Raw genomic sequence first — 12,792 nt, forward strand, 5'->3', positions numbered from 1 at the left:
TTGCACTGTGGAGATACCTATACCACACCATTGATTATATAGGAGAACGCACAGTAGAATGATTTAATCTCGATGCCCAGGTGAGATATCCAGACTTCAATGAAATTAAATGACGGTTTAAAGTTTAGCCTATAGTCCTTGATGGACTTTGGAAGGTTGGCATGAAGATGATGACAGTGGCAGCTCATTTTCCTGTAACAGAGAGAGGGTATGATGGGGATTGCAAAGACAACCTTGTAATAAAGTTCTTACAACTGCAAACATCACTAGAAAGCTTCATATTATATGAAAGATGATCTACAGTTTCACCAAAGGGATAACTGTGATTTGTCAGAGGGAGCTACTAATCGCATGTATCTCCTGGCAATAAACAGAGCTTCTGCAGCCTAAAATTTGGTGCCTTTCTAAAGCCCCAACACCAGTTTTATAGAGGAAAAAATTACTGTATATTCTCAGCTCTGGTTTCCTCCTTCAGGTCCCATCCTTCCTGATTTCCCAGGTGAGAAAAATGAATGAGGCAGCAATGAACAACAGCAAGAGGCAGCTCATGTTTGACAAAGGAGTGAGAAAACTTCTGAGGAGAAAGACCATGGAGCGGGAAAGACCTGAAAGATCAGAGGTGTGATAAAAATATATCATTTTCAACCAGCCACCCTCCTCTCTTATCTCATAAAAGCTTCTGGGGTCGGGGAGGAAATTTTGCTGTACAAAATAAGCTGATCTGGGAGCTATCTTGAAAGAAGTGCTTACCAGTCCAACATTTTGATAAGACAAAGTTCTGGAGCTTGATTGAGAAAAGGTGAGGAAGACAGAATGATTTCAAGCAGCCCAGGCTCTAAACTGTTACAAACACATATTGGTTTTGTACCTGTTTTATAAGAAAATGGTGGATTGTCCTTGACAGCAATGACCTGTAGACATTAAACAAATGCACAGCTCAATAGATACCTTCAATGGCTTCAACAGATACCTAGAAGTAACTTACATGTTAGGTGTAATATATAATTTGGGTAACAAAGCATGTTATGTACAAGCGCACAACATTTGCATTTCCTACAGCAGCTTACATCTAGTATTTCCATGTAGTAAACTACCTTTAAGTACCTGGAGATAAAGTCTTTAGGGTCTTCCATAGCGGTTTGAAAGAATGAAGATTGGTGAATTGCAAGAAGTGTAATCAAGAAACTCGTCAAGGCCTCTACAGTTATTGAAGAGTAGTCTTAAGGAACAAAATAAAAGACAAATTGGGAAGGAGTGATATTAAGAGACTGTAAGAAATGGAGAATAAGCCACCGATACAGACAACAGAGAAACTGCAGAAGGGAACCTCTGGAAAAAGAAATAGAGAAATGATATATATGAAGAGTGAATCCATTCTAATGCAGATTTTTTGAGAATTGATTTGCCAACATTGTCTGAAATATATTGGCAGTGGGACACACGTTTGTGCTGTAGATGGAGACACAGATGTTTGTTTAAAATGGCGATGCAAACTACTGTATTGCAAAACAGTATTCACCCTGGAACAAATACAGTGAGAGTTTCTAAGGAGAGTCAATTACTGCAGTCATTGCACCTTTGGGAAGGCAAGTTCATGGATCATAGTAATTGGCTTTGCATCTAATAAGAACAAGACTAGCCATGGCAGGTACCTGAAATATGAGGGGTAAACTGGAGACAAACTCTGTTTGGATAACTGAGTTGAATTTTGAGAGCACTTAACACAATCTCCAGGTCTCAGATGTTCTAAATGTCACAGGGACAGAGACTGGAGAGACTATTGTACTCTGCTCAGCTGGTATTAGCTGAATTAGAACTGGAATGCAAACCTTACTAATTGATTTATCCACCATTAATCATGGAAGAGTGCTTAAACTTCTGAGATGATCATTTGAACACTACAAAGGGTCAAATTTCAAATTAACAGAAACCATATGGTACTTTGATATTTTACTGTATCTATACTTCGATCTAGTTGAACCTATAGGAAGCAGAAATAGGGAACTGGATATTCATGCCTCAGGAGAATTTCATCTTTAAAAGGAGGACCAGATATTCCTAGTCATTTTTAAATATTTTTAAACAAGCTGTTGTTTCACTGATCAATGGTAACAGAAATAACTTCAAAAATCTCACATAATGACTTGACTCAATATTACTGCAAGCAACTAAAATGCAAGGGTCATACTTTATTCTGCATGTATTTATGTGATGCTTAGCGAGGAGTTTGTGTCTTCTGTGTCATATCTTATTATACTGTATCTATAAATTTGCATTTGTAGGACTGTAAATATGTTTTTTTGAATTCATAAGTGAATCCAAAAGAGATTTTTCCAAGTAACCTTAAAAGCGTGGCAGAACTGCTTCTGAAAGGAGCTACAGCAATATTTGCCTTATACTTACTCTATTGAATATTGATTTTAGGGAGCTGTCACTTTTCCCCCATACCTGCAGAGTGACATACCTGAGGGGGTGATAAGAGTTTATGCTCCACTGCATTCAAAAGTCTCTATGGCAATTCAACTCAACAGCCAAACAAAAGCCAAAGACATCCTGGCTCGATTCCACTGTGAAAACAGGTGGGTTAAATCAGAACATTTTGTTTTTCCTGAACAATAATGTGAGGTTTATTAATTAATATTGTCCCCTTTACAAAGATTCATTGTGTTACAATAATTCTTTTTCTAATCTAAAGTTGCTAATCTATGGTTGTGTTGGTCAAAGAAACCACTGATTTTATTCTTCCTATTTTACTTAATAATTGGCTCCTATACAGAATCAATCTGCCCTCTGCCACTTCTAAAAACATACATTTTATAGATTTGCTGCATAGAGAACGCAGAGGGATTGTCTTACATCTGCCAATAAGATATTACTGCTTTTATTTCTGCAAGGTAGCAATTATTAAGTTATGGGAAATGGTAAATTGTATCTGAATGTCTTCTCTGCAAAGTTGTCCCATGTTACCACAGAATTCTGTTCTTTAAATAAATAATAAAAAATAAACAATGTAATAGAAGGCTTAGTTAACTGTGACACAGTAATCTGTCTCTGTAGCAGATTCAGTATTCTGTAGTGTTCCATTTGGTGGACGTCTTTGCTTTCAATAATTAAATTCACAGTGGAAAATAAAATCAACTTTCAGCTTAACATAGATGGTGGCTGATAAGGGAGTGCTTATAAAATAAAGGCAAACTGAAGGTTTTTTTCTATCCTAGCCGCGGTTCATCCCAGAACATGAGAGGCCAGATCCAAAGTTTACATGAAATTGGAGGAAATATAGGTAGGTCTCATTTTTGAAAATCCAATTCTGAATGTCCTTAGCCCTCTAAAACACCTCAGGGCAGTGCTGTTTTCACACAGCTGGGTCTCTCCAACCTTCCACTCCATCTGCAGGAAAGATGTCTGACCCAAAAGCTCTTAAAATCAAGGTAATGATTCCTTCTGACTCCAGTATGACTGGAAGGGCACCCTGCCAGAGATAGTGACCTGATCTCAGCAGGACTCCTTACAGTCTTGCCAAATTCATCTGACCTTTCATTTACCTCTATCACTCTCATAATTGAGTGTTTCTCCATGGTTAAGAGATTCTGAGTCTTCCTCTTGTGAGCACATTCCACCTCGCTGTCAAGCCTTTTCCCAAGACCTATTTATTCCTCACTGTGTTAACCTCCTTCAAATAAAAAACACAGAATTGAGAATTCAGCCTCTGCCTGTATGGGTGTTCTATACTCCTTCTAATCCATGTGCTTTATTTAGACTGTAAATTCCTTGCAGCAGGGATTTTGTCTTCCGCGTTTCATGCAGCGACATTTTTGTAACAACAGTGGCTTGCCACACAAGTTCCTGGCCTAAAGGTCAAAAAACATATTTTAATTTGATACTGCACAGTCCTGACTCTCTCCTTTCTCTATTCATATTAAAAGTCTGGATACTCTGTTGGAGTCTTTTGTCAACTGTCCAATTAGATTATTCCTTAATTCTTCTAGATTAAGCTCTAAACAGTTCCCATCAAGTTACCAGAAAACATGGACTTGCTTCAGCAGCAGCCAAGAAGCAAAGTCTTCATTACTGAAGATACACTCATACAAAACTAAATTTGATTAGTGATTTTTTTGCCTGGTTAAAGAGGATGACCAACCAATCCTGAAACAAGAGAAGATCCCAAAGGCCTTGTGAAACAATGCCAAGTATTCCCTGTATGCTCTTTCAAACATCTGGACATTTAATTTGCTTCTTCATTTAAAATTACTTTTATAACCATAGAACTTCCACGGCACCTCATTCCACTGATTATGCATTAATTCATTTATATTGCTTTCATTTTAATAAAATCATTAGGACCTCAATGACCTTATAAGTAACTGTACGAAAGTTTTACCATAATCCTTTGTGTCACAGCCCTGTAACCTCATCAGCTGAATTGCTTCATCACCCAGATTAAATGCAATATAGTCCAACAAATCAACTTAACTCAAGAATTTATTGCCTTATAACTCAATTAAGAGGCACTAAATGCCTTTTTCTGTGACAAAGGCAGCAGGGAGCCCCCAGCCACCCAATTCCCAGTCCCAGTCGCCCCCTAACAAAACCTTCCAACTGGCAGAACAGCCGCTGCCAAAAACTTTGATATAGTTCCTGTATTTCTTTGCAAGACCTTAGCCTAGCTGGATGGGAAGACATGGTTTACAGAGCTACTTTTTCAGCATTTAAAAACAGTATAGAAACAAAGTCACAGAGCTGCAATTCCAGCCAAGTAAATCCAAATAAATGAAAAACAAACTGAAACATACTGCAGCTCTTACAGTAACAGTGTTGCTAATGCTTCTAAAGAAACCACAATATTTGTTCACCATTTGACTAAGCGCTTTTTCCATAATGCACGGCATCTTGCCTGGACGTGAAAGTGAACTCATGACTCTTCTCACTGAGTAAAATCACTGACCAGTTGCCAAAGCCCCTGTTTGTACCCAGGCAGGACGTCTGCTGGACACACCAAGCTAGGGTCTCTGTGTGCAAGTCAGAGATACATCCAAGGACACTTTAACATCCCACTTATTCATGTGCTCAAAACATCTGATGATTCATGGCTGTCAATTTCCATTTCAGGTCAGCACTGTTTGGATCCGGATGCATACATGTTAGATGTTTACCGTGCCAATCCTCAGGCAGAATGGGTGATAAAACCTAAAGCAAGCTGAAGCAGAAGGCAGCAGTGTACTGGACAAAAGCCGAATGAACAACAGTGATTCCTGTCATTTCAAGAAGCTCTTGGCAGAGATGAAACAAAAGGGTAGCTACAGGATATAATTCCTTCCTACTGAACTGTCCAACTGCTGGTCACCACGTACTACTTTTGGTATGAGCATTATCACTCCAACTTCTGGACCATCTGAAAATATCAGTTACACTTTCATATGTGTTACACTTGTGCTAGTTGGCCCAGGAGTTGAGGACAGACCAAGGTACGGTGCACAGAAAACAACCTGTCGCATACAGAGTTGTTTGTTTCCTGACCTGGTGTTAGAACATGATTTTTTTTTTAAGAATCCAGTAGCATCTGTGGATGCATGAAACACTACCAACCACAGCGTAACACACAAGCATCACAGAGATGTTCAAGAAGAGAAGGTATCTGTCAAGTGTGGAAGAGAGGAGCCCGACCTTCAGCAGTGCCAAGACGTAGCTATGGGACAGAACCAAACCCTTCTGCTGGAAGCAAACCTGTGCAGTGTGCATTACTGCAATATTTATGTCTCTCAGTCACACCTCATGAGTACCTGATGCTGGGGGAGGGATGGAGGCAGGAGGAAGAAATACTGTATAGACAGCTAAACTCTTTATATATCCATTACGTATACTACTACCAGTCCTTCAAAATTGTCTGTCTGGGTTACATTACTGTGTGCAATTGTAGCACCACAAACCATTTTCTGCTTCCTTCCCCTGTGACATATACAAGTTTTGGGAGACAAATGCTTGGTGAGAAGGGGCATATTCCCCTGCCTCCATCTTTTACATGATGCTCTCGGATTTAAGTCTGTGTAATGCCATAATGAGCTATGTGTTAATGGTGCAACTTACAGCCATCATCTTTTTTTGTTAAACATTATAGTTTCTTTATTTGTAACCTAATTATTTTTCTTTTGTTTATTTTAGCTTTAATATGTAAGCAACTTTTATACTATTCAGCTGCATTGAGAAGAGAGATCTTTGTCTGGACCTTGTAAACTACAGCATGGAGAAGAAAAAGAGCTTCCAATGAGCAGAGGGATTTAATACTTTTATTTAACATTTATACATTAAGGCCTTAAAACTGTAGCCAGACTAGGCCCAGTTGTGCTGGGGGCGGGGGAGGAGGGGGGTTACAAATACATAGCAAATTGCAGCTCCTTTTACAGATGGCAAGCAGTCTATGGAAACAAACAGGCTGACAAGAGAACAGGGGCTGCAACTGCCGTGGGAATGCAGCACAGTAAATGTTAGACAGTATGTCTGGTTTGTAGCCAGTCCCAAGGGTGAGCATCATTCTTCACCTAATCCTCTGCTTTTAGGCTAAACTATATAGAACTAAAGCATGATTGTTAAGAAGGGAAGTCGCAAGTCTCTGGAAAACTGCAAGTCTTTTTTTGTTGTTGTCTAACACAAAAAATAGGAACTAATGCCTTCAACTGCACTGCAATATCTCTGTCATCGGATGACAACACTGTACAATTAATTCACACAGTCTGAGCAGTAGGTTTTGCTCCTGATTCAGACACATGGATGAGGCAGAAGCTGGTCCTCTGCTTACCAGGTAGCAATGTAAAAGCATCCCGAACCAAGTCCTCCAGGTAAACATGAAGTATGTTGTCCTGCAGAGAAACTTGTAACCTGTGATGCTCTCCTGAAGCTGTGCAATAAGGATTTTCACATTCTGGAAACCCTACTTCTGATTCAAAGTTAATTGTATTCTCCAGTAGTTAACTTTCATTGTTAGTGTTCAGTGAAATAAATCAATGTTGAATCAGTAATTTTACCAGCAACAATAATGTCTACAGAGGGCAGATGCCATCTGTCTTTCTTACCTTCTTGAGATAAAAAAAAATTATAAACAGTGAAATTTTTAACTTTCCAACTTTATTTTTTTCCCCCTTAACACTAATCGGTGCACAGTTGCAGTCAGGTTAGGACCAGGGACAGCTGTATTATAAAATACATTGCTTATTTTGGCAACTATTTATTTTAAGTATGTGAGAGAGAGTAGGTTCTGTGGTTTGTTCATTGGACTAAGCATAAACGTTTTGTCAAGTGCTTTATTCCAGATTCCCTTTAGTTCCCTCTGTGGCGATGGACAACTCTTTCTACTATGCTGCCCTTCTCTTTTAGCTGTAAAACAGGACTAGTACTTTTTCCTTATAAAGGTAACATGAAAACTAGTTGAGTTAAATTCTGCTCTCAGACGCAGCCAAACAATTCCCTGAGCAGAGCAGGAGTTATAAACATCCATCTAGGAAGGACAAACTCAGCAAAGGGATTTTATGTGCCAAGTGCATTGAATATGAAGAGTATCATATAAATGCTAAGCATCATTGTATTTATAGCCAACGAAAGAGCTTTTATGACTATACAGAAAGCCTGAATGTTAACTAAAGAATTTGAAGTGTTGTAGCAAATGAGGTAACTTTCTACAGGACTCTCAGACAAATGTATTGACCTCCTCCGTCTTGCCCACTCACTTTACTCCATGTTCTCAATGGCCACGCAAGGGAAAGCACAGAGCACCCCCTGTGCTCACACTGTAACTTGCTCAGCATGTTCTGGGCCCTGAAGTGAGGACGTCATTAAAATTATTTCTGAAATAGATCTCACTTTATTCCATACAGGATAGAAAGGTTCTTTGGAAGACTTTCACCTTTACCACTTTGCAACTTAGGAAAGCCAAATCTGATGTAAGGAAATCCATCCTGAGAATACTTGTTTTATAACAAAAGTTTTAATTTTGGTATAAGACACGCATATCAGCAGATGAACTAGATTCTACATACAGTGGCCAGAATACTACAGCATGACCAAATACCTGCTGTCTCTGAAACAAAATCGCAAAAATCCTTTTTTGATACAAATGGACCTAATGACCCATGCGCACTGTGGTTAATATTGTTACACATTAAGTTGTTTTGTGTTGTCGTGGTACACTAACTTGATTTAATATGCAGCAGACAAACTGAACAACCTATATGACACTTTTGAATATGAGGTCTCAGCTTTAGGCCCTACATTTCAAAATGCTGGTGGAGGCACCTGGATTTTTGTTCCTCCTGACAGCAGTAGAAGTCAAAACCAAGTTATGAGAGGATTGTCACCTAACAGAAAGCAACATATGTGGAAAGCTATTAAGAAAGTGGTAGCAAGCAGGGAGAAACTCAGTGAACTCCAAAGATGCCTCAGGCATTTATGTACTCTGTGGTTCTACAAAGACAACATTTTGCATGTCAACACAAAGAGTATATGCAAGAAGTGGGTATTGGAAACAAACTGGAATGCTCTAACCTGTTGGTGCAGCTAATGTCATTAGAATGTGTGTGTGTGTGCAAATGTGTCTGTGTCTATGTATAATATTAACTACCTCACCCTGCATTTTCCAGGAAAAATATTTTGGCTTAGAGGTTTAATATTCAAAACCTTCTTGTTACTACTTTCACCTCTATGACAGTCTCTTCCATTGATACAATGTTTCTCCTTCTAATGAGCAAGATTTGGAAATTATCAAAAAAATATATATTAAAAGACATATTTCAGGATACAGATGAAATTTTATCCAAACAATGTTGCTTTAATTACTGCTTGTAATGAGATCAGACCTTGGGGTTAATAGATAACAAATACAAACATACTGTGGTTCGGTTGTTATTTTTCAATGGCTTTCCATTAATGTGTGCCTTCTCTGGAAAATAATACGATGCCACTAATCAAAGCAAAATGTTTGTATGTACATTTCTCTTACAATCCTCATTATGTTATGTCTTTTGTTGAAACAAGCCCACACGTAAGTGTATTTGTACAGCAGAATGTGTCCATTGTATCGTATTTGTGTCAAAAATAAAAACAATACCAACAAAAAAAAAAAAAAAGCTTTTCAAATCTAAACACGTGGTTTTCAGATAGAAGCAGTGACAGAAATGGCAAAAAGCAGCAGTGAAACTGTCCTAAAAACAACTGTCTTGTTAAATCACCTAGGCAGCTAGTCCTTGCACAAGTGGAGTTCTCTGCTCCAGTCCTTGGTCAAGTGGAGCAGTTCTTCATCCAGGAGCTCTTCCCTTTCACTACTTCAATGCAAAGTACAAAATGACACTGCTTGGAATCCTGCTTCATCGCAATAAATGACAAACTGCTTTGGGGTTTCATTTGAGATGGTATTTTTTTAAACCAGCATGATATACATGGAGCAAAATTGATTTTAGAATGAATTGTAAAAAAAGTATAGTAAAAGCCAAACAAAATTCTAAGGAGCAAATAAAAATACTTGCTAGTTCAAAGAGAAAAAAAGGGGGTGGACGTGACTTGTAAAGAGCTATGTTTATTACAGATGCATCTTCAAGTACAAGACATGGCTGTCAGTGCTCAACAAGCCAGCCAGTTGATGAATGCATGTCCTCACTTGAGTCAGATCGAGCGAGTGTCCCCAAACCTGGCTCAAGTGCAACTACTGGAAACCTCATTTTAGAAACAGAGGCAGGCCCAGTAGGAAGAGGTGAAGATAGAACTGCTAACTGGCCTGTGAATTAGGAATTGGAGGGCATGAGAGGTGCTTCCCTGTGTCCTCTAAGAAATACCGTTTTCCCAAGAAAGATGCATTAGTTCTGACTGCAAGAAAAAACAATAGTTGTTCCCACGCCAACCAAAATCATTTTTTCACCAACACAACATTTCATGTGTATCTCTGTGGTGTGGAGTTGCTGCTTGTCCTGCAGGTGATTCCATGAAAGCATGAACAGGAAAATAATCCTCCTAGACAATGTGGCTATAATAGGCATTGGAAGCCCTGGATATCAAAGCAGAAGTAAAAGGGATCAGAGCTACCATACAAACTATAGTAAGAAAATTCTATCAATTAGACTGAATCTGAGAACTTCATCATTATGCCTTTAGTCTCATGCTCCCTCTGCTGGACTCCATCCACTTGAACGTGTCAGTTCTTAACCATCCCACTCTTTTTCTTCTAACTGAAATGCACAGACAACTGAACCACATGAAATAATGCACAGTTTATTGTAGTTTATTATGCAGTTCAAAATTACCTTTTTATAAAACGACCAACACTCAATATGAAATACTGTCATGTAATCAAAAGAAAACATACTGTAAACACTGATTAACAAAAATTCCCAAAAGAAAAACACCCAATTAATGCCATTACCATTGTAGCAGAGGTATTTGTTGTTTAAAACCTTTTTGTTAAAATGCAGACATAGAGCTTCTGAATATAAAAAAAATAAATGACCTGAGTTGGAAAACAACCAGAAAAATCGAAGAGATGCAGGCTCTCGCCAATTCTTCTTTTCATTACAAAATGAGAATGAAAAATAACAGATCAACAAAAACTCTCTCTCAGACCAGACAAGTTGTGCTGCAGTTCAGTGCTCAGCCCCAGGGCAGGAATGAGGAAAGACTCCACGCAGGTCAAAAGCTCTGCTGAAGTCAAACAACTCTGCCTGTTGGCCCTTGGTCAACACAAGGTTCCTCAAACAGCCATGGAATGAGCTCTTGCTTGTGAGGCAGTTTTGCTTCACATCAGCTGAAAAACAAACATGAAATATGTTGAATCTATATCCAGTGAACTGAAACAATACAAAGATGCAGGTTATTCAACTGCCTCCCTTCCCTCCTAAACAAGAGAGAAAACCGACAGCTGAGGAGTAGCAAGTTCCCTTCACATTTGGATAATCTGGGACATTCCAGCATGGACAGTCACTTCTGCCTTTGAGAGTAAGCCATGTTCTGGGATAACTTGTGCAGAGTTTGCAGAAATAATTTGTCAAGATAAAAGAGTGGGAAAGGGAGGAGAAAGTCACTCCAGATAGGTGTCTTTGAAGTTCAAATTGGAACTGGCAGGGTATGAAGCAACAGCTGAGCTGTACAGAGCCATGGACTCCAGTGGCAAATCAAAACATCAGGTTGGTAAAGAGTCTAACTCTTCTTTTCACACAACCTGTGAAACAATTCATTCCACTTCTGCAGTATTCAACTAAACTGAAGAATCTGTGTTCACTATTAAACCTAATCTTCACAGAAGGAGCACTGAAAGAAAAATTAGTATCACATCACCCTACTACTAAAAAAAACCAGGTTCACAAGAAGCTGATAAACCACTTTAGTATGTGAGGAAGATCAAATATTAATCAAGATCTGGTTAATTAGCATGAATTCATTTTTCATGAAGCACCAAAACCTTGTCCAACAGAAGGCTCTATAACATTTCAAGCTATCATCCCTAAAGCTTTCCAAATATTTAAAAGCTGAGTTTGCCCTTCAAGATCCCATCACTCTGTTTTCACACAAATCTGAGTATCTGAACCGATAAACTGTAACAGCTTTTTCAGAGACAAATGGATATGGGCTTTTTTTGCTATGTTTAAAAGCATAAGATATTCAAATCCACACAAAGCCTACTCACTCTCAGTACTGATGCTTTCATTAAAAAGTATGCCTGCATGAAGGCCAAACTCATGATGTTCAAAATTTAAGCCTCTTAATGAATAGTCTTGGCTCAAATTATCAACTAGTAAGTTGCACAACTTAACTGAAAAGTAATTCAATTATATATTTTTTTTTGTGTTATTGGCTTTTTAGACTACCATCCTAGTATGACTGACAGTTACTTCAGAAAGGAATTTACACAGAACAAGGGAAATATGTCCATCTGTAGCAGCTTGACTTCTGCCTGCACAAACCCTGACATGAAATATTAACAAAAATAAATCAGAAGAGCACTACGGAAGCCTTACTTAGACAAATTTGAGGGAAAGCCTTAGTATCAATTCGACTGCAAGAGAACTGCACCTCAGCATACACAGGCAGAGGTGTTGTGAAATCTGAGAGAGACTGTAAAAGATAAACTGTGTGGAGGAAATCCTTCTGAGGAGCTAAGGAGCAGGTTTGTGTAGGAAAGTGACAGGAGTTGAGTTGATCTTGTCAACATACTCAACAGCTCAACACAGTCCTCCACAAAGACAGTACACCCAAACATTAATATGTTGTGATCCCAGCAACAATGTGGAAAATGGTAATTATGATTAATAACTCAGTCATGAACTCAATGAATCAGGGCAAGAGAGAGAAAGAGCAAGGGAGCAAGGAGGGGGAGGGAGAGAGTGCATGTGTTAAGAGTCATTTTTATGAGAGAGAGCAAGAGTGGGAGGGAGAGAAGGGAAGAGAAATATTATTGTACCTACCAGGATAGCCTCCAACATAAATCGGATTGTTTGTATCTGCAGATGTTGACTGGATATAGGGATTATCAGTTTGAACCAAATTCCCATCAATTATCAGCGAAATGTGATGTTTGCTTTTGTTTGCTTGAAGCTTGTGCCATTTTCCATCACACAAACTATTTGTGCCTCTTGGTTCATATGTAGCTGTTATTCTGCCAGCTCCATTGTTGACATGGAATAAAACCTGTATAAACAGCCAGATGCCAATAAAGATACAAAGTAAGAATACATGAACTGATTTGCCTAGATAAAAGCACAATCACGCTGGTGCAGAGATTTCCGTTTTAATAAACGTTTGATAATTATGTAAAGCTCATGT

At 38.7% G+C, this 12,792-nt stretch overlaps 2 protein-coding genes across 5 annotated transcripts in view; one reads left to right on the top strand and one right to left on the bottom strand.

The window, feature by feature from the left end:
* The window catches only part of ARHGAP28 (Rho GTPase activating protein 28), a 76,090-nt gene extending 66,715 nt beyond the window's left edge, over positions 1 to 9,375 (top strand). For all 3 annotated transcript variants that reach the window (XM_065831189.2, XM_071804238.1, XM_065831190.2), the window contains 4 exons: positions 476 to 619; positions 2,425 to 2,579; positions 3,219 to 3,283; positions 5,110 to 9,375. In XM_065831189.2, coding sequence (XP_065687261.1) covers positions 476 to 619; positions 2,425 to 2,579; positions 3,219 to 3,283; positions 5,110 to 5,201 — 456 coding nt within the window. In that variant the 3' untranslated portion in view covers positions 5,202 to 9,375. The remainder of the gene's footprint in view (positions 1 to 475; positions 620 to 2,424; positions 2,580 to 3,218; positions 3,284 to 5,109) is intronic.
* The window catches only part of LAMA1 (laminin subunit alpha 1), a 105,936-nt gene continuing 101,148 nt past the window's right edge, over positions 8,005 to 12,792 (bottom strand). For both annotated transcript variants that reach the window (XM_065832299.2, XM_071804237.1), the window contains exons 62-63: positions 12,435 to 12,657; positions 8,005 to 10,777 (exon numbers count right to left, since the gene is read on the bottom strand). In XM_065832299.2, coding sequence (XP_065688371.1) covers positions 10,617 to 10,777; positions 12,435 to 12,657 — 384 coding nt within the window. In that variant the 3' untranslated portion in view covers positions 8,005 to 10,616. The remainder of the gene's footprint in view (positions 10,778 to 12,434; positions 12,658 to 12,792) is intronic.

This window comes from Patagioenas fasciata, chromosome 2 (genome assembly GCF_037038585.1).
Source record: "Patagioenas fasciata isolate bPatFas1 chromosome 2, bPatFas1.hap1, whole genome shotgun sequence".
NCBI classification, from domain to species: Eukaryota; Metazoa; Chordata; class Aves; order Columbiformes; family Columbidae; genus Patagioenas; species Patagioenas fasciata.